Here is a 27548-nt window from a genome sequence, read left to right as displayed (position 1 = left end):
ACTGAGTGACTCAGATTAACCCGAGTCCATAAAATGAACCAAATTTACCACCACTACTCCAGTATAATTACAACATACAGTACACGGACGCTTATTACCATTCAGTTCACTTAGTCAAATCTTTTGAATTACCTGTTTTGATTCATTTGATTCACCGCTCAGAGCGGTGTTCACTTACGAAATACAGCTAAATGGTCACATTGTTAACATTAAACACCTTTAGGGGTTGTAGCATTTATTTTGCAAAGGTAACAGCCTGAGTCTTTCTGACAACTGTTCTTCATTATTCAGGACTGAGTCCTCAGTGTATCATTATTAAATGAATTTGTCCACCATTTTACTATTAGCCAGTCAGGCACATAAGCACATAAATAACATTTAACGCTACCCTTTCAAAAACTATATTAAAAAAGAATTCGTGTAACAAAGTAAATTTAGCATTCTAACCATAGATAATTTAACACATCACAGCTATTTTAAAATATCACAAAAAAAGCTTTACACACAGATCCACATGTGCAGAATTTAATCTGCAGTATGACTTCTTCAAACAAATACTTACTTCCCACTACATACAAATCAGCTTTCCTGTTTGTGATGTTAATGCCTACTAGTTCAGTATTTCATTGTTTGAATTGTACAACGGCATTAAAAGTTTTTTTCTGTTTAAGTTTGAACTGCGGGGTGCTCCTCTGATGAGTGTGTAAACAAAACTGGCACATGTGCTCTGAGGGTGGGTGAGTGTACTTTACTCTCTGTGCCATTCAGATATAAGACAGATCTGTAGCTCCACTCTTAATTCAAGTCATTCATAAGCTGTTGCAAGTGAATTAAAACCACCTTTTAAACCAACAGCATTAATCAAACAATAATGCATTATTTGTCAATTAATCATTAACATTCCTTATCAGTATAAAGGTGCTTATAAGTACAAGGCAACTCTTTGATTCAGAACAGATAACATCTTTTTTGGAATACTGCCATACAAGTCCTGAATTGTATGTGTAAAGTTGGAGCATTCTTCAAGTAAACAAAAAACCTTCACTTTTTGAGTAATAAATGAAATTGAATGTGCTTTAAAATCTTTATTAAGGTTTTTATCTGTTTAAACCTGGTGATTGAAAGACATTAAAAGATCGTCGACAACATTATGTTGTTCATTAAACTATTCCTAAACAACTTTAGCAGTACATATGAAGGCATTATAATTCTGGAATATGAGGACATCAGAAATAGGGTCCTGCACAGTTGCCTAATATTTATTGGCTATTATACAATTGTGCAAAACTATAACTACATTCCAAGGAAATAACTGTCTATACCATTGTAGAATCCTGACTGTAATCAACAGTTGATTTTGCTGGTGTAATTTTCTCCTAACATAAATTCACCAAGATATAGGAAATATGGTAAAAGTGGACTTTTCTCGTTACTTATTTTCTCATTACTTTTCTCATTCTTATGCTGTTTATCATATTGCTTGAGACCAGTTTTTGGGACATACTTGCATTTTTAGTTTGTTGCAGTTAATCAAAAACTGACCTTTTATTCGCACATGGAGCTGATTTTGTATTTGTGCTTTAGTAAGTTTATACTAGGCTTACTTTTGTTTTAGTTTTTTGTTATTTTGTTATTTTTGAAAACCTTTCTAATGTGTGTACAATGACAGCAAATTGGCGGAAGTGTCTTTGAGACAGCAGAAAAAGACAACAGGCAAGTATAACATAAGAATACCTTCTTTATAGCTTTACGACAGGATGACTTGTGTATGTTATTTTTTTTTAAATATTAGGCCTGTATAAATGCATCTAAGTTAAACCGAGTTTATATGCATTTTACTATGGTGGTTAAATAGGAAAATGTATTTTACTCAAATGACTCAAATGATTTATCCTGGTGTTGGTCTTTGTAATGCAAATATTATACCTCTTAGCAAATCATTTTCATTTCAGTTTGTTTGTGATCATTTTGACTGATTGTTTCTGCAGGAATTACAATTCTGACATAACAAATGTATTTCACAAACACAACAATACATGACCGGCACCATTTTTAAAGGCTTCTGGTTGAAATTGGTGTCAAAAGGTGCATATAATCAAGCATACAGTCATGTTTCTCCATACACAAACAATAGTAGTACAAAAGGTGATACCACAGAGCTCAATGACTTTTAGAACAATTTTAACAAGCTTTCCTGGTCAGTTTACATGTGATTTACACAAGCCTACAATCAAGACTTAGCTGATAGTTTTAAGCACATCGTCACCAAACCCTGGCTTAACCCTATAGCTTAAACTATAATGCTTGGTGGAAGAGAATGCTGATACTTTTGTTGCCAATTGGAAGCAAACTTAAAATTTAGAGAAAAGACTTTACAGAAGTTGTAATGTTGAAGTGTAGGGTGTCCACACACTTGTCTGTTTAGTGTTCATTAAGCCGTATTATAACCGCATTATATCCATTTGTCCAAAATTCCAATGCAATAGATGGCATACTAGTTCACTTCTATTGGATCAGTGCACTAAAACAGATGGCACTAAAAATTTATTTCACATTAAACTTTAAAACATATTTGAGACAAAAATGTTAAAGACAGTGCATCAGTGCCACCAGAGGAAAACAGGAAGGATACATTTAAAATAATATATTTTGTTTTTATTCTTTGCAGAATAACATTTATTTTTCTACATCAGCTTCGATCATGTACTTCTTATAAAGGCTTTACTTATTTTTATATTCTGTACACCAACATCACTGCATTATTAAAAGAGTACAAAAGACACTGAACATCAGACAGTTACATCAGACAATTTATTATTTGTAGGTAGATTATTAAGTTATCTTATCAAGTTTAACTTTTAAAAAACCTACCAAAACTTACAAAAAATAAATACTGGTTTTTTGTTTATGTTCAAAAAGCACGTTTTGAAGGTATGGACAAGTTACTAGCCTAGTCATCTTGGACAGAGACTGTGTCATTTGTTTTATATTTTTTCAAGTGTGACTGACAGTTTTTCTTCATATAATAACCAGAGAAAGAATAAAAAAAACACTGACCAACAGAGACGTTCACAAAACCATACAATTACCAATAAACCAGAAAGTACTTCATTTAGAACAAGAGAAAAAACACAAGATAATTACTGAAACTGTTGTTACAATGTAGCATTTCCACAGAAAACTTTAAAGGGGCCATTAGAGTAAGAAAGCTAGCTATTTTAATTAGCTACCTAGCTAAATGCTAGTCGTTCATCTGTTTTTTATGCTAACAAACATCTAGACTGGTTTAGTAAATAACACTGCTAAATTATTATTTAAATGTTTGTCATTTTGTTTTTAAATAGTTGATTTGTGGGCTAGCTGGCTAGACTAAGGACTTAGTATGAAATAAACAGTGTGTCGTTACTATAACTATGAACACTAACAAATAGCCTTTATTAATTGTGGCATAATTATCTGCACATGTACAATAAAGTCACAGTGTTGCATACAGCTAAACTTTAATCACTTTGTTTTATATGAATTGACTTTACCCTGCGGATGTGGATGCAAAACAAAAATTAGTTCATGCAATAATGCAGTGTATTTTATTAAACATGTATTTTATTAAAGGTCACTGGCCAAATAAAAGCCAGTTAGCTGAAGGTATGAAACGCCGTACACTAGTTATCTCTACTGCATTAATCTGAATTATTTATCTCTTTTAGTCTACGGGCGGCACAGTGGCTAAGTGGGTAGCACTGTCACCTCACAGCAAGAAGGTCCGGGTCCTTTCTGTGTGGAGTTTGCATGTTCTCCGTGTCTGCGAGGGTTTCCTCCCACAGTCCATGCAAGACATGCAAGTAAGGTGAATTGGTGATACTAAATTGTCCATGACTGTGTTTGATATAACCTTGTGTGTGAACTGATAAATCTTGTGTAACGAGTATCTACCGTTCCTGTCATGAATGTAACCAAAGTGTGTAAAACATGACGTTAAAATCCTAATAAACTTTTAGTCTACAAACACCTTTTCTGGAACAATTAGGACATTTTATAAAATGGAATAAAACTACAATGATTTCTTAATTTTCTTGAACCTTTATTTTATTCAACTGACAGTACAACAAAGAAATTACTTTTAATGTTTTGGCAGGCCAACAGCACAGAATTCTTTTTTTTCCTTTACAAAATACACTTAGGTTGGTCAGTCTAACACTACTTTTGTCAGTTAACAAATCACATGTTCTTGCTTTTATTGCATTTTACAAAACGTCCCAACTTTTCTGGAAAAGGGGGTAGTTTATTTCGTTTATGTACTACCAAACCATGAGCAGGCACTTTAAAGCTCTTCGTTGCACAGTAAGCTATCACATATATTTTATGTGTCGGTGCTGTTCAATAGTACGTTTAAATAGGAAAGAAGCAGGAGCAAGAGTCAAAAGTAAACAATGACATAAAAACAGCATTAAAAACGAGCACCATTGTGTTGAAATCTTGCTGAATTTAAAAAGGGTGACGCTACTTACCAAGGACACTCCTGTGCTTTTATATTGTGCTGTTACAGCCCATTCTACATATACAGAGTGGATGGAGTTTCTGATCTACCACACAACAAACATGACTTACTGCATTCTGAAGGATGTTTCTGTGATGCATCATTTAAAATACAACAGAAAGGTACAGTACGTGGTCAAAAGCATGTGTATACCCTTCTAATCAATGGATTTAGACATTTCAGTCATGCATATTGCCAATGAATGCATAAAATCAAGCATACAGCCATGCAGCTTCATTCATCAGCTGTTGGTGCTATTATTGTTAAGTACAATTATCCAGGAGCAACATCTTAGCAGCAAAGTGATCATACAAGCTAAAATGAATGGCACATAAAATCCATGTCCTTAGTTGAAACACTGAATTCCAAAATGTTTACCACGAGCTTAAAACCCCTTCATAATTCTAACATCATCAGCGAGTGGAGGCTGTTATGAAATAAATGTAGCGCAAGCACATATGGGTTGATTTAGCTTTTTCCACATGCGTTTGGGACATGTAGTATATCCTTAGGGACCTTTTTTTTTTTGGTCCTGTTGACAAATGTGCTACTGTTAATGCTATTATTCTGGAATTTGATTTCCAGGCTATACCTAATGTGTTTAGCATGACACAAGCGACATGTGCTAAGACCACAAATAGTCTTATTTTATATAAATGTATGCTTGTATTCCTTAAAAAATAAAACTTCTATCCACAGTTCCAGACTGATAAACGTAGAGATTTGTAAATAAATTAATACCATCACACCTTTAATAAAACACTATTAAATCTTTGTGAGATTTAAAATGTACAAACTTATTATATTTGTATTTATTTAGAGGTAGTCTCATAGGACTAGACCATATCTCTAACATGATGAGTATGTAGAAACCAATAAAGGATTTTGGCTTAAAGGTTGATGGGAGAAAGCCTTACTATGGCAGGACCAAACTTTTGAGGGCAGAGCTTAAAGAAAACAGCAGTGATTGAGACTGGCTGTGTTCCAAATCAATCCCTAGTGTAATAAATAGTATTTCAAATCAATTACACACTTGTACATGGGATGCATTTTGAGGAGCAGCCAGAAAATCACTTGTGTGCTGCATTAATTATATCTGCCAGTCAAAACTATGGATGCAAGCTTGGAAGCTTTGAAAAATTTGAAAATATCAACTCAGTGTAATTTAGTGTCCTATAAACTGATGTTGATGTAGCATTAGAATACATTTCAGTAGGTACAAGAGGTAACACTGTATAACAATGTGTTGGAGTAAACACTGTGGGGGGCAAACATTTAAGACCACTAAAGAAAATGCATCTCTTAAATGCTTCTATCTTGCATTTCCACAGTCACATGACCTAAACACCATTAAGCATTTTTGGGGACACCTGAGGACAGAACCTCAGGTTCTGAGGACCTGTTATTACAGCAAAACAGGGACATACCAAACAGTAAGAAGTCCTGAAATCAATAAACATGCATTAAAATGCTTTAAAATATGTTGTGCTGTATAAGTTGTACTGTAAAAGTATATAAATTCAAGAAAAATGCAAACTAGAGGCATTTTCACTTAAAGTCTAAGACTTCTGGCCCCCACTGGATATGCTACATGAACTGGCAGAGCCATGGAAATACAAACACTAGGATTTCTGTTGGCCCTCAGTGGTGCAGTGGGTGGCACGGTGGCTCACAGCAAAAAGGTTCTGGGTTCAATCCCCAGGCATGTTGCATGTTCTCCCAGTGTCTGCGTGGGTTTCCTCTGGGAGCTCCCATTTCCTCCCACAGTCCAAAAACAGTCAGGTTAATTAATCAGGTTAATTGGAGACACCGAATTGCCCTATAGGTGAATGTGTGTGTGTATGTGTGTGTGTGTGTCTGCCCTGTGATGGACTGGCGCCCCGTCCAGGGTGTTACTGTGTGCCTTGCGCCCATTGAAAAGCTGGGACCCTAATTGGATAAGCGGTTAAGACAGTGAGTGAGAGTGAGTGGTGCAGTGTTACCCATGTGATAGGTAGATATGTAGTTCATTGTAAACATTTTAGATGCTGTTTTGCTGGTGTTATAGCAAACCTTCATGTTAGAGATAATGGCTGCGTCTGCAAGACTAACACAGATGATATGTTGCCTTCTGTAAATAAATGAGATTATTTTACCACAATAAAAACCCTTCCATTGTATTGGAACATCTATTTACAGGCATTATTTAAATAAAGAATACAGATCACAAGTCTCTGCATGCATGTGTGGGATTGTGCATGTAGGATTATTGTGAACTCATAACAGGTAGCTTTATTCTAGTTTATGTGTCCATAAAAGATTCATAAAATCACTGGGCCTCCAGCAGACCATCCCACTGAATAGGTTGTGAGAAGACCTCTCTCTCGAGCCACATCTCGTAGCTGTAGTGAAAGTCCTCGGGAAGCTCGACCCGCTGACCCAGCACGCTCTGCAGGCAGTTATCCACCGGCATGAACTCGTTGTTTAGGTTCTTGTCATACCGTCGTGTATTGAACTTCTCTATGCATTCACGCAAAGCACACTCCTCTGCTTGGAAGTCCCATGGCCTCGCATCAATATCTGATGAGAAGGAAAACAGTATTTATATTCTAGTTCTAGCCAACAAACCTGTAGTTAGAGTACAGTAAAATGTGATATTAGTCTTTCACATTACTGCAGAGGAATTTTAGACCACTCTGCTTTGTAGAACTGGTTTAAATTAGACACACTGCTAGGTGTTGGCAGGTACTGCTTATTTCGTGTTGCACCACAGCATTCTTGGTGGGTTTATGCCAGCACTTTGACGACTCACATTTTAACTCTGGTTATTTTTAGAAATTTAGATGTGAAATTCAGATTTAGATTACTTTTGTATTCTGTATCACTGTGCTGCTGTACAACCTGATTATGCCTTTAGCTTATGGATTGAGCAGTTCATAATCTTCCTATTAATAGCAAGTTGCTCAGGTCCAGAGGCTGCAAAACACACCCAAACAAATATACTACCACTGCCTTTTTTTTGTGGCTATTTGCTTTTCAAGAAACTGGTGCTGTCCAAAGAATTTCTTAATTTGCCTGTCGATAGAACCTTTTAATTTGTTTTTGAAATGTAACCCTTTCCAGATTTTAACAAATCATATTTTTTTTCTGGAATTTTACTTGATTATGGCAAAGTGTTTCTGTAAAAACTGCTGGACTTTGTTGGTAAGGTTCCAAATAGGTGACATTTTTGTTCTACAGTGCTGACTAAATCCAATTAACCAAGGGGTCAGTTCTTTTTTTTTGTAAGGGTAATATGGGTGTTTGATAACGTATTATTGTGTATGTGTATGTGTTTGGATTAAATGGTGAGTGGAAAAATGAATAAAATAAATGATTATTTGTGTATCTGTAATACGGTATTTATTAGGGCTGGCACCGATCCGATACTCTGTATCAGCCCGATATTCTCCCAAATAACTGGATCGGATATCGGAAGGAAAAAAACGTGTAATCTGATCCAATACTGTTGCTTAATGTAAATAACAGTTAATATAAATAACACTTAATGTAAAAAAGGCCAATCAAATTAAAACAAACTGATCTACTTAAACTTTTAGCATTTAAAAAAATCATCTACTACTGCCACATCTAAAAACACTGTTTTACGGCATGTCCTTCAAAGTGTCTACAATTGGAAGATGTGGATGTCAATCAAACGTGATGGGCCAATTAGAATTGACGCAGAGTTTGGTTGAGATTTTCCATTAAAGTTCTGTCACGTTTTTAGATTATTAAACAAAAAAAAAACTTATTAAAAAACTCTGCTGGATTTTGAAGAGAACATCTGTAGCTAAACGGTGCAGTTTGTTTTATTTCATAACACTAATGGATTCAATTTCGTTGAGGATGCGAGAGATCTCCAAGCCGGGACAAGATAGATTGATTTGTTTATTTTTTATTATTTAACTATTTCATATTTATTATTTATTTTATAATTTTTTTGCTGCTGCCTCTTCAAGGTGTAGACTTGAGAGTTGACAGATCTGGAATTTTATATAGAAATTATAATTTATTTGTTAAATACAGATAAAGTTGCACTTTAAATTTAAATTTAAAATTTTAAATGTTTGTATGGTGCTGTTAAACAAGCAAAAAATGCTGCTAAATGTTCTGTGTGTAAAAGTGAAAATAAAAACAGCAGTTTTGCATAAGTGTGATGTTGTAGGTTCTGTATTTATTCCTTTAGAATATTTGTTTCACAGTCTGAGCATTGTTGTTTTTAGAAATTAGACATTTTTGTATGTAGTTTATACATAACTGAGGATTTTAAGCTTGCAAAAGAAAACTAAAAATTCAAGCTCCCCCCCTCAGTGACACTACAATATTCCTTACCATTCCCATAAGCCCAGTCATCATTAAGCCGATGCCGGACTTTCTGGTAGATGGCCGACATCGTCTTCATGTTACTCTTCCTCCACTGGCGACCCAGGTACTTGGTCTGCATCTTAAGGAGCTTAAGGACATAAAGCTGCATCATGGCCTGCTTAACTTTCAGCGCTCTCTTCAGGATCGGCGCAGACTTAAACACAACCAGCATCTAAAAGAGTGTGAGTAAACTTTAGCAGCATTCAAACAATACATATCAAACATCACTCTCAAAATATCAACTAGAGTTCATAATGTTGTATATTTTTTGCTTGAACTCCACTCACACAACACATACATCGACCAGGCACAACATTATGACCACTGACAGGTGAAGTGAATAAAACTGATTATCTCTTCATCACAGCACCTGTTAGTGGGTGGGATATATTAGGCAGCAAGTGAACATTTTATCCTCAAAGTTGATGTGTTAGAAGCAGGAAAAATTGTGATGGCTAGACGACTGGGTCAAAGCATCTCCAAAACTGCAGCTCTTGTGGGGTGTTCCCAGTCTGCAGTGGTCAATATCTATCAAAAGTGGTCCAAGGAGGGCACAGTGGTAAACTGGCGACAGGATCATGGCCGGCCAAGGCTCATTGATGCACGTGGGGAGCGAAGGCTGGCTCGTGTGGTCCGATCCAACAGACGATCTACTGTAGTTTAAACTGCTGAAGAGGTTAATGCTGGTTCTGATAAAAACGTGTCAGAATACACAGTGCATCACAGTTGCAGGGCTGCTTTGGCAGCAAAAGGGGGACCAACACAATATTTGGAAGGTGGTCATAATGTTATGCTTGATCGGTGTATGTACTATCATAGATATCTTTCAAAAATAAGTTGTTAAACCACTTAATTCTCTCACCATAGTTCTGGAGTGCTTCCATTTGGTGAGTTTGTTGAGAATTCGCAGCAGGTTGATGCAGGAGAACAAATTCCGCCAGCAGAACTGATTGTTGTCCCCAGCTTCCTGTTAACAAATATACATACAGCTCTGCGTATAACATCTTTACAACCTTTAGAGAACATAAAAATACTTGCTTAGAGAATGTATTACATGAACTGTCTTCTGTTTTGGGTACAGGCTTCCAGTTCATTATTCCAGTTTGTTCAGAATGAGTTTTGTTCTCTTGTTAATTATTGAGTAATAAAATGTCTTGGGCTGGGTTGGAAAAATTGGTGCATTTTAATAGTGGAATAGTTTAAAATATGTAAATGATCCTCAGTGTTCTCTGCTGTGTTCTCTGGTGTTTGGTCCATTTATCTAAACACTTCAGGCATGTTTCTAGCTCTTTTAGTGAAATGCGTGTACGGTAGGGTGTTGAAATTACCAGGCTTTCAGCAGTTAGTTCAGGCATCTCATGGACCACGAAGTGAGGGAAATCCAGCACACAGATACTGTAGTCAGAACACATGATGTAGCACAATGATTCAACACATTTTATAACACACATATATTTTTTAATAAAAAAATGATTTTGAGAACATTACCTGTTTTTGGCACTAATGTAAGACATGATGTTCTGGTTGAAGAACTTGAGGATGAGAGGGATGCAGTTAGCGAACACCAGATGCTGGGACACATACTCGAACTGCACAGGATAAAGGTAGCACGGTCATTAGATCAAATATAATTGACCACTTATTTACCCCAGTTACACCTAGTTGTTTCGATTGTTGATTGTTGTATTGTAAAAAAAAATGTTTGAGGGTCATTGGCTGTCTGATAGGGATAGTGATTTAGACTTTCCACTTTTACCCTTCATGGCCAAGTTTATGTAAACACCCACTTATGTTCAGCTACTTCAGTTCCATTACAAACACCCTCAAGTCATAGGCAAGCATAAACATTGGTTGTAAAATGACAAATATTACTGAGCTGAGTGACTTTTATCGACAGCTTCTAAATAATTCAATAATTAGAGCTGTCTGGGTTAAGTATATGTGCACCTATTATAGTGTGAGAATAGGATCAGCTGTAAAGCACAAGCTTACAAAATCTGTTGCCTGGGGCTCCAAACTTTTCTCACCTCAACCCCATTTAAAACACTGGGATAAACTGGAACAGCAACTAACAACAAAGACCAAATCGCCAAAAGCGCCCAATGCTGTTGTAACTGAATGGAAGTAAATTCCTGGAGTCATATTTAACAATCTGGTGGGTCTGCTATACAGACACAATAGGCTGAAAAAAGTCTAGAAGAAAGAGAAGAAAGGCTAAATGGGAATTAATCTCTTATCGTCTGGTCAATGCCCCGGCATGAGTGGTGAAGGAATACTTGAGTATAGTATAGTGAAAACAAGAGCCCAATGGTTTAACACATGTCCGAGGGGGCGTTTGCTAGTTAGCAGTGCTTCTTAGCCAGCATGGATGTCATGTAAGGATGAGGAGAGGGTACTGGGAAAAAAAATCAATCAACACCAGCCAGATAAATGACATCTACCACTGTGCTGTGCATGTAGAAATAGTAACATCACTGATGCATTTCTAGCACTACAGGGTGAATATCAAACACTGCAGCACTGCACTAAGTACATCACACCAACTGCAGCAGTCTTTTCTATTTCTTACCAGCAGGTGGCATGATCGAACGAATTGCCAAAATCATGAGAAAAAAATGAGATGGTCTAGCACATCTGACAGGATTAGACTGAACTGTATTGACAAATCACAGCCAGAACACTGTGTTCTAGTTTTCTTCTCTTTTAGAATCTATTTCTCTCTTATTTTCTGCTCTTACACACTTTGCAGAGATGATTGCCACATGATGCTGAATGGCTTAGATTTAAGTACCATATTAGTCAGTGAAAGATCTTCTCTGCTGCAGCCAGTGTGAAATAAGAGGTGGAATAATGAGCTTCCTGCAAATCAAGACATTTAAAGCTGTACTGCAAGATTTGTATCTCTTTTATCTCTATCTTACGGATCTCTACCTCATATGTAATCACCACAGACTAGAATTTCATCTTTTTTTTTTGTTTATCAAGTAAACTGTGAAGGCGTGGTACTAGGTTTGATTCTTATCTTAAGTCAGTCTGAAAATTAGTATTATTATTATTAGAGTAAATAGGTGAGTTTGTGTTCCCCTGCAATAAACACCTTGCCAGGTCGAATGCTTAGTTAGCAAGCTAAGTTCAAGTTAAGCCTAATGCCAAGTTCACACTACATGACTCAAGTTGATTAGATTGCTGTACAGTTCACACTACACAACTTGATCTCTTGTAATCGGGAGTCTTTTAAGTCATTGTGGTTTTCACTCTACATGATTGCTCAGCGATAGGGGGTCACACACTACACAATCTATCACCATGAGGAATCTCGGATGAGTCTATTTGGTCTCCCAAATTACATTTTGGGAAGTGACGAGGGGTTTAATGATATTATGTCCAAAAATGCATGCCAGCAGAAGCGAGCGATCAAAGTTGTTTAAGCGCTGATGTGTAGAATAAAAGCAAGTAAGAAAAATAAATGAATCTGGGTAAAGGAGTGGACTGGGCTACGTGGCCAGCTGGGATTGTCTGTTCTGCAGAGAGAGTTGGAAGTCAAATAAATATTTTTTGCAATGCAACGTTGGTATTATGGTTTGGCGTGGACGATAAGTCACAAATACTGTAAAGCTTGTCTGTGTGTGTCGATGTATGCTGATATAAACTATATTATGCCCCTGCCCCACATATTTACAATTCCTCCCCCTGGGTTTCCCTTCTGTATTTTGCGGTAATAACAATTACAACCTGATCACAACACCTTTCACAGTAAATTATTTTGAGTCTCCAACAGGTCCAGATATTTAACATGCTAGATATTTTTCTTGAGTATGCGAGTGATCGGCGAGCCGCTTTAGACTGAGTTGTTGAACAGTTCACTCATAGCAATCGAAAGCCGATTTTCAAGACCTAACGCTGAGTTACCTCCGAGCTGCCACATCTAGCGGCGACTTATCGGCAAGCGAAAGTCAGGGCAAAAAACATGTAGTGTGAACTAGGCATAAGCAGTTAGAAAGTTCTAATGTTTTAAGGAATAACATCTTTTATGAGGTTGAGGAATGCTGGTATTTTTCTTTAAAAACATCAGATATGCCCTTTGGTGGACGACCCTAATATTCATTTACGTCTTTCTATCTTAGCTGGAAATTAATTCTGCCTTGACTGTTTACCAGCACAGTGTACGAAATTGTAAGCCACATTAGTTAAAAGCTGGAGGGCGAGGACATATAAAGGAAAATAGATGAAACATGCACTGAAAAAAAACTGCTTTGTAATTCATGTTGTGTCATGAATAACATTGTAAAAATAATATACACCGATCAGACATAACATTATGACCACCTTCCTAATATTGTGTTGGTCCCCCTTTTGCTGTGTATTCTGACACCTTTCTATCAGAACCACCATTAACTTCTTCAGCAATATGAGCTACAGTAGCTCGACTGTTGGATCGGATCACACGGGCAAGTCTTCGCTCCCCACGTGCATCAATGAGCCTTGGCTGCCCATGACCCTGTCGCCGGTTTACCACTGTTCCTTCGTTGGACCACTTATGATAGACACTGACCACTGCAGACTGGGACCACTGCAGTCGTCTAGCCATCACACCTTGGCCCTTGTCAAACTCGCTCAAATCCTTATACCATTTTTCCTGCTTCTAAAACATCAACTTTGAGGATAAAATGTTCACTTGCTGCCTAATATATCCCACCTACTAACAGGTGCTGTGACGAAGAGATAATCAGTTATTTACTTCACCTGTCGGTGGTCATAATGTTATGCCTATACGGTGTATATGGAAAGAGATGTATGTAAAGCTAAAATACTTTGCTACTTTATGCAGGTCAATCTTATGGTTTTTTCTTTTTAGTAAATATTTTAGCAATGGGAATTCTTATAAATATAAAACTGGTCAAACTGGTGAATTTTTAGTGTATGTTTGAAGTTGTCCAAAAAATTTTTTGGTACCAGGTCTCAAACTCTACCCACCTTCATGACAATGAAGACATGCTTCATAAAAGCCTTTGAGCTGTGAGTTCACTGGACTAACTTACTAAAACCTACTAATAATATTTTGAAAAAAAACTTTATAAAAACTAGGTTCTGCTGTCAAATTAGACCAAATATTGGCAATAAAGAAGAAAAGAAAAAAAGCAGGAGTTACAGTGTATCACAAAAGTGAGTACACCCCTCACATTTCTGCAGATATTTAAGTATATCTTTTCATGGGACAACACTGACAAAATGACACTTTGACACAATGAAAAGTAGTCTGTGTGCAGCTTATATAACAGTGTCAATTTATTCTTCCCTCAAAATAACTCAATATACAGCCATTAATGTCTAAACCACCGGCAACAAAAGTGAGTACACCCCTAAGAGACTACACCACTAAATGTCCAAATTGAGCACTGCTTGTCATTTTCCCTCCAAAATGTCATGTGACTCGTTAGTGTTACTAGGTCTCAGGTGTGCATAGGGAGCAGGTGTGTTCAATTTAGTAGTACAGCTCTCACACTCTCTCATACTGGTCACTGAAAGTTCCAACATGGCACCTCATGGCAAAGAACTCTCTGAGGATCTTAAAAGACGAATTGTTGCGCTACATGAAGATGGCCAAGGCTACAAGAAGATTGCCAACACCCTGAAACTGAGCTGCAGCACAGTGGCCAAGATCATCCAGCATTTTAAAAGAGCAGGGTCCACTCAGAACAGACCTCGCGTTGGTTGTCCAAAGAAGCTGAGTGCACGTGCTCAGCATCACATCCAACTGCTGTCTTTGAAAGATAGGCGCAGGAGTGCTGTCAGCATTGCTGCAGAGATTGAAAAGGTGGGGGGTCAGCCTGTCAGTGCTCAGACCATACGCCGCACACTACATCAAATTGGTTTGCATGGCTGTCACCCCAGAAGGAAGCCTCTTCTGAAGTCTCTACACAAGAAAGCCCGCAAACAGTTTGCTGAAGACATGTCAACAAAGGACATGGATTACTGGAACCATGTCCTATGGTCTGATGAGACCAAGATTAATTTGTTTGGTTCAGATGGTCTCAAGCATGTGTGGCGGCAATCAGGTGAGGAGTACAAAGATAAGTGTGTCATGCCTACAGTCAAGCATGGTGGTGGGAATGCCATGGTCTGGGGCTGCATGAGTGCAGCAGGTGTTGGGGAGTTACATTTCATTGAGGGACACATGAACTCCAATATGTACTGTGAAATACTGAAGCAGAGCATGATCCCCTCCCTCCGGAAACTGGGTCGCAGGGCAGTGTTCCAGCATGATAATGACCCCAAACGCACCTCTAAGACGACCACTGCTTTATTGAAGAGGCTGAGGGTAAAGGTGATAGACTGGCCAAGCATGTCTCCAGACCTAAACCCAATATAACATCTTTGGGGCATCCTCAAGCGGAAGGTGGAGGAGCGCAAAGTCTCGAATATCCGCCAGCTCCGTGATGTCGTCATGGAGGAGTGGAAAAGCATTCCAGTGGCAACCTGTGAAGCTCTGGTAAACTCCATGCCCAGGAGAGTTAAGGCAGTTCTGGGAAATAATGGTGGCCACACAAAATATTGACACTTTAGGAACTTTCACTAAGGGGTGTACTCACTTTTGTTGCCGGTGGTTTAGACATTAATGGCTGTATATTGAGTTATTTTGAGGGAAGAATAAATTGACACTGTTATATAAGCTGCACACAGACTACTTTTCATTGTGTCAAAGTGTCATTTTGTCAGTGTTGTCCCATGAAAAGATATACTTAAATATCTGCAGAAATGTGAGGGGTGTACTCACTTTTGTGATACACTGTATGTGTCTCACCTGGTAAATATGATTGAGTTTAAAATGTTCGAGTAGCAGCAGCAGTAGAGCAGAGATGGCTTTTACTATGATCTCCTTATGTCTGTTCACATCAATTCCCAACTTCATACTCTGCAATACAGTGATTCTGTTTTTCACAAACACACACAAACAAACACACACACACACACACACACACACACACACACACACACACACACACACACACACACACACACACAAAGCAGTTAAAAAGATTGTTCTGTGGTGGTTCTGTGTGTGTGTGTGAGTACGTTTGCGTGGGTGTATGCTTACGGCATCTCTTCAGGAAGAACATCAGCCAGGATGTTGATGGAGTCCGTCTTGGCTTTAGAAGTTGGAGCTGCAGCCAGAAGAAGCTTCAAAAGTGCAATCTTCAAACCAAAACATGTAAAAAGTCAGGAGTGGTGCTCAATGAAACAGTTAAAAGTTTGCCCTGTTGACAACAGGGTTTACATGCTGGGTTTACAATACCATGTTCAAAGAACATGATTGAAATCTGACATGCATTTAATTAAATAAAGGCTTTACGCTTCATGTGCAGGACCAATCATTTATTCATCATTAGTAACCTTTTCTTCCACAGTAGGGGGTTTGGCACCACCCACAGCATACAAGACACGAATACAACCTGGACAAGGCAACACACACTGTCTCTTACTCACAACTGGGGGCAATTTCTTTTTACTTTTTTTTGATATTTTATATATGCATTTTCTTATAGTTTAATTTGTCTTCTGCTGCTGGAGACCCCGACTGTGTCCGACACGCTTCCTCCGAGGCATGCGAAGTCCACCAACCCCTCCTTATTCACCCATACTTTGGTGGATTTGCGCATGAGGCTAGTTTTGCGCACAGAGAGTCAGGCACTGATTTCAGTGTTCCTCCACTTCTGTACAGGCACCTCAGGCTGCTAACAAAGGTCCTTACAGAACATCGAAGTCCCCTGTTAAGGTCTTTTCCCACCCAGCAGACTTAAGTGGCCAATTTTTTTGTCTGCTGCAGGCACCTCCAACTGTGACTATTAGGGGGCGCCAAGCCAACAGGTAGCTGAGCTGAGATTCGATCTCGGGGAGTTTTGAATACCAGTGCTGGTGTGCTAGCGGAATATCCTGCTGCACCACCTGGACACCTACTAGAGGCAATTTCACTTAACACCTTGACTAATTACATTAATTGGAATGGACATTGTGGGCCAGGCTATCTAGTCCAACATTTGTGCCTTATCCCTCAAATTAGGAAACTCCATAATGATACCCATGGTTTTGAAATAGACTGTTTAACAGGCTAAGGGTCAGACATCCACATACTTTTGGTCATATAGTGTACATTCAGGTTTGGTGGTGCTGCATTATTCATAGTGAAACAAATAGGAAACGCTTACCACATATTGAGAAAGGCTCGGAAGCATTCCCATGTACAGGATTTCTGCTGGTGTTTCCTCCACCTCCTCTTCCCCCTAACCAATCAATACAATAAGTAAAATTGAAAGTATAGATAGAAAGATGTCAATTAGGCTGCATTATTTCTGAAAGCTCACCATAGTCATGGGGCACTGCTGAAGTTCATCCTCTCTCTTAATCTGCACCTCAGCGATAGAGACGTACTTGTGCTGTGAAGGCCAGAGGCAAAAATGAATGGTGCATTGCCATAGTAACCAAGAAAGGCAATATTGTCAGCGTGACTGATAGAGCACTAATGCACAACATGTGGTTTATCATTGAACTGCAGCCGTTCAGATACTGAATACCGGGGAAATATTTGTCATTTATGCCCTGATCGATGTGTCAGTCATATTTCTGAAAAGAGTTTTGCTTTGTACTGGGTCAGTTTCAGCTTCAGACCGTTTCAAGGCCGTAATCACAATATAAACTGCCAGGCCAAAAAAAAAGGTCACCACCTGGATTTAACTAAGTAAATAGGTAAGAGCCTCCCATTGGATAATTACTGCATGGGTGATTATGTTTCAGCTGGCAACAAGTTATTTAACCCTAACTGATGCAGTGAGTAGCTTCTCATTTGTTAAACAACCATGTCGAAAGACACATCCTGTGGTCGTGGAAAAGATGTTAATCTGTTTCAGAAGGGTCAAATTATTGGCATGCATCAAGCCGAGAAAACATGTAAGGAGATTGCTGAAACTACTAAAATCGGGTTAAGAACTGTCCAGTGCATTATTAAACAGTGGAAGGACAGTGGGGAAACATCATCTTCGAGGAAGGAATGTGGTCGGAAAAAAATCTTGAATGATCGTGATCGGCGATCACTTAAACGTTTGGTGAAATCAAATGGTAGAAAAACTACAGTAGAACTCAGGGATATGTTTAATAGTGAAAGTAAGAGCATTTCCACACGCACAATGTGAAGGAAACTCAAGGGATTGGGACTAAACAGCTGTGTAGCCTTAAGAAAACCACTTGTCAGTGAGGCTAACCGGCAAAAACGGCTTCAATTTGCTAGAGAGCATAAAGATTGGACTCTGGAGCAATGGAAGAAGGTCATGTGGTCTGATGAGTCCAGGTTTACCCTGTTCCAGAGCGATGGGCGCATCAGGGTAAGAAGAGAGGCAGCTGAAGTGATGCTCCCATCATGCCTAGTGCCTACCGTACAAGCCTGTGGGGGCAGTGCTATGATCCGGGGTTGCTGCAGTCGGTCAGGTCTAGGTTCAGCAACGTTATGTGCCCAAAGAATGAGGTCAGCTGACTACCGGAATATACTGAACAACCAGGTTATTCCATCAATGGATTTTTTCTTCCCTGATGGCACAGGCAAATTCCAAGATGACAATGCCAGGATTCATCGGGCTCAAATTGTGAAAGAGTGGTTCAGGGAGCATGAGACATCATTTTCACACATGGATTGGCCACCCCAGAATCCAGACTTGAACCCCATTGAGAATCTGGAGAAGACTTTGTGCAGTGGTCCAAATCTCCCATCATCAATACAAGATCTTGGGGGAAAATGAATGCAACTCTGGACAGAAATAAATGTTGTGACATTGCAGAAGCTTGTGGAAATGATGCCACAGAGAATGCGTGCCGTAATCAAAGCTAAAGGCGGTCCATCGAAATATTAGAGTGTGTGACCTTTTTTTTGGCCAGGCAGTGTATGTGGTAGGTACACGCTCCCAATATACAGATATGCTCAAAATATTCACCCAATACACTGATGTCCACTAACTAGCTCTGCATCTGTCAGTGTTCCCAGTGACAGATGTTCCCAGTGTCCCCATCCAAGTTGATTTGGTCTTCCTCACAGTGTTCAATTCATGGCTGTGACCTTAGACTGTTTGTATTATTCAGTATGATTGCAATATTACTTATGTAAATCAGAAGTGAGAAAACCTGACGAATAGAGGATACACCTGATGTACAGTCATCTTACCTTCATGTACATTAAAACAACATCAAGTGGAATATGCATGCACAAAAACATTAAAACTGATACTCTTTCTCACCTGTTTAAGAGTCTTCACACTCTCATGAATGGGTCTGGGCAGCCCAACAAGTGTGTCTATATCACTGTAAGAGTCAGCAAAGAAGCTTAATCAATGAAAGTGAACCACTGTACAACAAACTGCCTTAGATTAAAGCCAGTTAAGTAAATAACCTCTAAAAGATTGATGGCTAAATGTAACATACATTGTTGGAAATGTATTTAGGTACATTATCCAAGTTACACTATATAACCAAAAGCATAAGCCATAAGCTGACCATAAGCTTGTTGGAATTTCATTCCAAAACCATGGATATTAATATTAAGTTAGCTCCCCTCTATAGCTGTAACAGCCACAAAATTCTGTTGGTGAGTTCAGGCATTCATGGTGCCATGCTTGCTATTGACGTTCCAATTAATCCCAAAAGAGCTGAGGTCACGTTTTGTGTGCAGGCCACTGGAGTATTTCCACAACAAAATGATCAAATCATGTCTGAATTGGTGAGGTTACTTTGTGAACAGGGCACACAGTCATGTTGGAACAGCTAAGTCCAAACTGATACCACAAAGTTAAAAGCATATAATTTAATAAATATGATTTATTGTATGCACATTAACAGTAGGTGAGGCTAAAACACTTGGATTGAGTGATGAAGGATGTTCATATATATTAAGTCATACAGTGTATTTGTCTTGAACAAATTTAAAATACATCATTTAATTACAGCATTTCAGTACATCACTAAAATGCCATCCTTGCAAGGACTGTTTAGATGTTATCAGCCAGACTTGTACAGAGTAGCCAGGTTAAATTTTAACTGGATGATAAATATTATACATTATTGTAAACAGCAGGTCCCGTTTAAAGCAGGAGTTAAGCTTAGTTCAAATGCTGTGTTGATCTCAGACCTACCTTCCCAGAGTGAAGCCGATGAACTTGTTCCTGCTGGTCTCCAGAAAGTGTTCAATGTCTTTCTCTCTGTAGAGAAGGACAGAGGTTAGTCCTTCTACAGACCTTATACAAAACAATGCTTTATAAAAAAATTCTTGCAGTAAAGGAAAGGCTTAATCAGCTGGGAACAGCTGTCTGATTTATTAAAAGCAATGGTAAAAAAAAAAAACAGTAAGTATTTGCCAAGTGGGACAGCAAGCTATAAATAGGTCGAAAAATAATAAAATGTTTAGATACAAAGTAAACAGTTGAAACATTTAAATATTTAAAAATATGTGAACATAAATTAATTAAAAATAATTTTAAATTTAAATTAAATTGATTTTTCACTTTTGATACAATATGAAAAAAGCTATAAAGTTATACAGGGTGAGTAAAAAGTCCCAGGACATTATTTCATTTCAGAAACGAAAGGGAAAATTACATATCTGAATACCCCAGCAAGTAATGGGTGAGGGGGCCTATCTTTTAGGCTATGTCCGAAACATGGCCGCCATCTTGAAAGCCGCCATATTGGTTTTTCCAATGGGAAGGTGGTCATGTAGCATATGTAGGATATTCAATTCCCTGGTCATTGGATTGGCCGTCGTGGTCCTGTGGAATGGCCGTCCAGATCACCCGACCTCACACCACTCGACTTTTATCTCTGGGGTCATCTCAAACACATTGTGTATGCTGAGAAAATCCGCAACAAACACCACCTTCAGCACCGCATCGTGGAGGCTTGTGACAGCATTTCTCCAGAGATTCTCATGTGGGTTCGTAACGATTGGATCCAGCGCCTTCAGCTCTGTGTTCAGCACCAGGGACAACACACTGAACACGTCAAATAGCTGTGCATCACAGGGAACGTTCCCGGTTGTTGTTGCAAATTTCTGTGTTGATAACTTTTGAACCACAAGAGATATTGCAAATCTGATTACAGCAATTGATTTCTGAGAAAATTCTGGTCTTCAGTGATATGCTACATGACCACTTTCCCATTGGAAAAACTTGACCTTGATCCAATATGGCGGCTTTCAAGATGGCGGCCATGTTCCGGACATATCCTAAAAGATAGGCCCCCTCACCCATTACTTGCTGGGGTATTCAGATATGTCATTTTCCCTTTTGTTTCTGAAGTAATAAAGTGTCCTGCAACTTTTGACTCACCCTGTATTTATGGGATCGATTATGTCACTCCTTTCAAACCGATAATGAATAGGACACCCAAGGAGGATGAGGGTCCCTGCTGTTTTTGGTCTGTTGGTCCTGGATTCTGTAAAGTTGCTTTGAGACAATGTCCATTGTAAAAAAAGCGCTATACAAATAAATTTGCCCCAAACACCTCATAGCTCATAACTAGGAAACCTTTCTAAAAATCTGAGAAGGTTGATTTTGACATTGATGCTGCATGGAAGCAGAAGTGGGTGGCAAATATCCCGTGGGGAGGGGGGGTGACAGATAGTAGAGGACCCAACGAAGCTGATAGGGGTTATAGGAATTCCCCCATGTGCCCAGCGCCTTCGTGGAGGCTCCACAGGACAGTGACCATCTAGTGCTGCTCTGTCCAGACTGAGAGGAGGATATAGTACCATCTGAAACTAGTATGGAATTAAACATGACACGTGAATCCAACTGTCACTGAAAAAGAATGATATTTGGGTGCATAGTTGCAATGTGCTGCAAATTTCTGTAGGTAAAACAAGAATATGTCATACCAGTACAATACTACACAAGATACCAAACTGCAGTGCCTCTCTAATAAAGCAAGTATAGCAAAGCGCTTCATGGGTAATTTACTCCCTCACATGCTCACTTACATTTAACAGGCAGGTGTTTATCCACAAGGGGAAGCTCTGTAGTGTTTTATTCTGACCTTTACATCATGACTTCTTACAATTAAATAGTAAGGCAGATGTATGAGTAAAAAGCAGGTCTTACAGAAAGTCTATAGAATGAGTGGTAATGAAAAATTGTCCTACACTTCAAAGGTTATAATGCAGTACCCTCCTCTCTCTTTATAGTTAAGTTTCTGCGTTCAGTAGTACTCCACTACAACTCACAGGAAACATTTGCAAGCTTAAGTGTTAATTAAAACCCAGACTGCATTTAAACGACAGCTGCTTCACATTTCTCACCCTCTCTGTATCGCAGTCTCTATTTTTCTGGTGTTTCCAGCCCCCACGCTTATGCATTATTCATGTCACAGGTGCAGCCTTCACTAAGGATGCTCGGTTCCAAAGCTGAGATAGTGCTGAACTATTAGAATGTGTAAAACTTCTCTCTGGCAGACAGTAAACACTAATGTAAGTTTGTATCAACAGACTCCTGAGATGGAAGCTGTAACCACAGCTTGAATGAATGGTGGTATTTATTCAGGAAGCTAGAGGTATATGAGCAAACAAAACAATTCTGGTCTCTTTTGTTTTATCAGGCTCTGTGAATAGGAAAAACATGATGGACCACCAAGATGATGGACCACCAAGATGATGGACCACCAAGCGATCAAACAAGACAGTTTCATGTGCCTGTCATTAAATGTCTGAGCCTAGTATTTTGAGTAAGTAAGCATCCAGTCAATGATAGATTAGGCTAACTGTGCTGACACTACTCTTCCTGACCTCACAAAAGATTTATAGGACTCTCTATACTCTATGGCTCGGGTTTTCAACCATTTTGGACATGCGCCCCCCTCCGTGTGCCGACCGTGAACCTGCGTCCCCCCCTAACCCTACATTCCCCCCACCCCCCTACTCGAACTTGCGCCTCAACCCCCCCCAACCCCATCAACCATTGCAGAGAAACCATTGCGAAAGCTCTTGACAAGCTAAAATAGCATAATTAACGTTGTGCACATCGTACATATGATGCAATTTTGCTGGTTGAAGTAATTACTATGAAAAGATAATACAGCCCGATCCCATCTGAGCCTATTCTATGAGCACATTATATAAATTTGTTTTAGGAGTAAAAAAAATCTTGTAATGCCACGTCCCCTGCACAGGCACTCGAACCCACAGGTTGAAAACCCCTGCTCTATGGCCAAAAGTATGTGGACATCCCTCGTAATAGTTGGTTTCAGGGTTTTCGGCAACTTCTACTGATAACATGGGTATAAAATCAATTACTAAATAAATTATACTTGTACAGTAGACCCTTGAGTTACGACGGTTTACCATAAGAACATTTTGGGTTACGAGCGATCTTTTTCAACTTAACATACGAACACATTTTGGATTACAAACCGAAATTTGCGAAACATGTGACATCATAATTACTCCTGCCAGTAGCTCTCACTGTGTATCAGACAGCGGGGACAGTGAGTGAGAGAGAAGAAGGAATTTGGTTCAGTAAAGTACAGTAGACCCTTGAGTTACGAACGGTTTACCATAAGAACATTTTGGGTTACGAACGATCTTTTTCAACTTAACGTATGAACAAATTTCGGATTACGAACCGAAATTTGCGAAACACGTGACGTCACGAACAAGTTAACTCGGAGCGTCTCTCTCTCTCTCTCTCTCTCTCTCTCTCTCTCTATATATATCTATATCTATATCTATATCTATATATACAGTGTATCACAAAAGTGAGTACACCCCTCACATTTCTGCAGATATTTAAGTATATCTTTTCATGGGACAACACTGACAAAATGACACTTTGACACAATGAAAAGTAGTCTGTGTGCAGCTTATATAACAGTGTAAATTTATTCTTCCCTCAAAATAACTCAATATACAGCCATTAATGTCTAAACCACTGGCAACAAAAGTGAGTACACCCCTTAGTGAAAGTTCCTGAAGTGTCAATATTTTGTGTGGCCACCATTATTTCCCAGAACTGCCTTAACTCTCCTGGGCATGGAGTTTACCAGAGCTTCACAGGTTGCCACTGGAATGCTTTTCCACTCCTCCATGACGACATCACGGAGCTGGCGGATATTCGAGACTTTGCGCTCCTCCACCTTCCGCTTGAGGATGCCCCAAAGATGTTCTATTGGGTTTAGGTCTGGAGACATGCTTGGCCAGTCCATCACCTTTACCCTCAGCCTCTTCAATAAAGCAGTGGTCGTCTTAGAGGTGTGTTTGGGGTCATTATCATGCAGGAACACTGCCCTGCGACCCAGTTTCCGGAGGGAGGGGATCATGCTCTGCTTCAGTATTTCACAGTACATATTGGAGTTCATGTGTCCCTCAATGAAATGTAACTCCCCAACACCTGCTGCACTCATGCAGCCCCAGACCATGGCATTCCCACCACCATGCTTGACTGTAGGCATGACACACTTATCTTTGTACTCCTCACCTGATTGCCGCCACACATGCTTGAGACCATCTGAACCAAACAAATTAATCTTGGTCTCATCAGACCATAGGACATGGTTCCAGTAATCCATGTCCTTTGTTGACATGTCTTCAGCAAACTGTTTGCGGGCTTTCTTGTGTAGAGACTTCAGAAGAGGCTTCCTTCTGGGGTGACAGCCATGCAGACCAATTTGATGTAGTGTGCGGCGTATGGTCTGAGCACTGACAGGCTGACCCCGCACCTTTTCAATCTCTGCAGCAATGCTGACAGCACTCCTGCGCCTATCTTTCAAAGACAGCAGTTGGATGTGACGCTGAGCACGTGCACTCAGCTTCTTTGGACGACCAACGCGAGGTCTGTTCTGAGTGGACCCTGCTCTTTTAAAACGCTGGATGATCTTGGCCACTGTGCTGCAGCTCAGTTTCAGGGTGTTGGCAATCTTCTTGTAGCCTTGGCCATCTTCATGTAGCGCAACAATTCGTCTTTTAAGATCCTCAGAGAGTTCTTTGCCATGAGGTGCCATGTTGGAACTTTCAGTGACCAGTATGAGAGAGTGTGAGAGCTGTACTACTAAATTGAACACACCTGCTCCCTATGCACACCTGAGACCTAGTAACACTAACAAATCACATGACATTTTTGAGGGAAAATGACAAGCAGTGCTAAATTTGGACATTTAGGGGTGTAGTCTCTTAGGGGTGTACTCACTTTTGTTGCCGGTGGTTTAGACATTAATGGCTGTATATTGAGTTATTTTGAGGGAAGAATAAATTTACACTGTTATATAAGCTGCACACAGACTACTTTTCATTGTGTCAAAGTGTCATTTTGTCAGTGTTGTCCCATGAAAAGATATACTTAAATATCTGCAGAAATGTGAGGGGTGTACTCACTTTTGTGATACACTGTATATATATATATATATATATATATTAGGGCTGTCAAACGATTAAAAATTTTAATCGCGATTAATCTCAGAATTTCATACAGTTAATCGCTATTAATCGCATTTTTTAAAAATCTGTGTAAATGTTATAGAAAACAAGGATTTTTAAGTGAAATGTTACAATTAAAATGGTGAACACATTTTATGCTAAATGTACTTATGTTAAAAACTGCTGGGACAAGATAAAACTGTAAGGGAGTTTATTCACTCACATACTAGGCAGTAATACTATCCAGCAGAGACCCTTGACTTCGTATATATGCAGACATTCCAAGTCTCCCGGAAGTTCCGGGAGTCTCCCGCATATACATAGCGACTCCCTGATGCCCACAAATGAGATAAAATCTCCCGGAATCTAGAAGGAGCACCGAAGAGAGCGCACACACACACGCAGGCGACACAGACTTTTTTCCCCGGTCGCGTATTAAATCCGTTATCTAATATACTGTACAATCTAGCGCACTGTGTAGGGAACATAAATCAATAGTTTAATATACCGTCTAGTGCACTAAGTAGGGAACATGAATTCATAAGTAAAATAATATCTAGTGCACCATGTAGGGAACCTAAATCCGTTTTTTTTTGTGGTCCCGGGGAGGGGGCGTGTCCGGTGTGTGTGTGTGTGTTTGTGTGTGTGCGTGTGCGTGTGCGTGTGTGTGTGTGTGTGTGTGTGTGTGTGCGTGTGTAATCTTCTGGGTACCTCCCGGAAATGAGTTTTTACAACTTGGGATGTCTGGATGACTCGCAGGGCCAAATAGAATTTGCGTTAACGGCACTATTTTTTTTAATCGCGTTAAATTGAGATCGCGTTAATGCGTTATTATCGCGTTAACTTCGACAGCCCTAATATATATACAGTGTATCACAAAAGTGAGTACACCCCTCACATTTCTGCAAATATTTTATTATATCTTTTCATGGGACAACACTGTAGAAATAAAACTTGGATATAACTTAGAGTAGTCAGTGTACAACTTGTATAGCAGTGTAGATTTACTGTCTTCTAAAAAAGAACTCAACACACAGCCATTAATGTCTAAATAGCTGGCAACATAAGTGAGTACACCCCACAGTGAACATGTCCAAATTGTGCCCAAAGTGTCAATATTTTGTGTGACCACCATTATTATCCAGCACTGCCTTAACCCTCCTGGGCATGGAATTCACCAGAGCTGCACAGGTTGCTACTGGAATCCTCTTCCACTCCTCCATGATGACATCACGGAGCTGGTGGATGTTAGACACCTTGAACTCCTCCACCTTCCACTTGAGGATGCGCCACATGTGCTCAATTGGGTTTAGTCCATCACCTTTACCTTCAGCTTCCTCAGCAAGGCAGTTGTCATCTTGGAGGTTGTGTTTGGGGTCGTTATCCTGTTGGAAAACTGCCATGAGGCCCAGTTTTTGAAGGGAGGGGATCATGCTCTGTTTCAGAATGTCACAGTACATGTTGGAATTCATGTTTCCCTCAATGAACTGCAGCTCCCCAGTGCCAGCACCACTCATGCAGCCCAAGACCATGATGCTACCACCACCATGCTTGACTGTAGGCAAGATACAGTTGTCTTGGTACTTCTCACCAGGGCGCCGCCACACATGCTGGACACCATCTTAGCCAAACAAGTTTATCTTGGTCTCATCAGACCACGGGGCATTCCAGTAATCCATGTTCTTGGACTGCTTGTCTTCAGCAAACTGTTTCTTGGGGTTTCAAACTGCGGGCTTTCTTGTGCGTCAGCTTCCTTCTGGGATGACGACCATGCAGACCGAGTTGATGCAGTGTGCGGCGTATGGTCTGAGCACTGACAGGCTGACCTCCCACGTCTTCAACCTCTGCAGCAATGCTGGCAGCACTCATGTGTCTATTTTTTAAAGCCAACCTCTGGATATGACGCCGAACACGTGGACTCAACTTCTTTGGTCGACCCTGGCGAAGCCTGTTCCGAGTGGAACCTGTCCTGGAAAACCGCTGTATGACCTTGGCCACCATGCTGTAGCTCAGTTTCAAGGTGTTAGCAATCTTCTTATAGCCCAGGCCATCTTTGTGGAGAGCAACAATTCTATTTCTCACATCCTCAGAGAGTTCTTTGCCATGAGGTGCCATGTTGAATATCCAGTGGCCAGTATGAGAGAATTGTACCCAAAACACCAAATTTAACAGCCCTGCTCCCCATTTACACCT

General features: G+C 39.6%; 2 protein-coding genes across 8 annotated transcripts in view; one reads left to right on the top strand and one right to left on the bottom strand.

Annotated features, from left to right (window-relative positions):
- Positions 1-22656, top strand: part of cd9b (CD9 molecule b) — a 60602-nt gene extending 37946 nt beyond the window's left edge. For 4 of the 7 annotated variants that reach the window (XM_062996353.1, XM_062996363.1, XM_062996357.1 and 1 more), the window contains 3 exons: positions 3708-3847; positions 4547-4659; positions 22547-22656. In XM_062996353.1, the coding sequence (XP_062852423.1) occupies positions 3708-3847; positions 4547-4659; positions 22547-22602 (309 nt within the window). In that variant the 3' untranslated portion in view covers positions 22603-22656. Of the gene's footprint in view, positions 1-3707; positions 3848-4546; positions 4660-5868; positions 5991-22546 lie in introns of those variants that run through there. The other 3 variants (XM_062996369.1, XM_062996374.1, XM_062996411.1) reach the window with 3 other exon arrangements.
- strip2 (striatin interacting protein 2) overlaps positions 5268-27548 on the bottom strand; it is a 65818-nt gene continuing 43537 nt past the window's right edge. Inside the window, exons 11-21 of the mRNA XM_062996343.1 lie at positions 20092-20157; positions 19201-19264; positions 17284-17355; positions 17128-17202; positions 16020-16117; positions 15726-15852; positions 10412-10512; positions 10252-10318; positions 9786-9890; positions 8891-9095; positions 5268-7096 (exon numbers count right to left, since the gene is read on the bottom strand). Coding sequence (XP_062852413.1) covers positions 6846-7096; positions 8891-9095; positions 9786-9890; positions 10252-10318; positions 10412-10512; positions 15726-15852; positions 16020-16117; positions 17128-17202; positions 17284-17355; positions 19201-19264; positions 20092-20157 — 1231 coding nt within the window. The 3' untranslated portion in view covers positions 5268-6845. The remainder of the gene's footprint in view (positions 7097-8890; positions 9096-9785; positions 9891-10251; positions 10319-10411; positions 10513-15725; positions 15853-16019; positions 16118-17127; positions 17203-17283; positions 17356-19200; positions 19265-20091; positions 20158-27548) is intronic.

Source organism: Trichomycterus rosablanca, chromosome 1, assembly GCF_030014385.1.
Source record: "Trichomycterus rosablanca isolate fTriRos1 chromosome 1, fTriRos1.hap1, whole genome shotgun sequence".
NCBI classification, from domain to species: Eukaryota; Metazoa; Chordata; class Actinopteri; order Siluriformes; family Trichomycteridae; genus Trichomycterus; species Trichomycterus rosablanca.
This window is presented reverse-complemented; position numbering and strand designations above follow the sequence as displayed.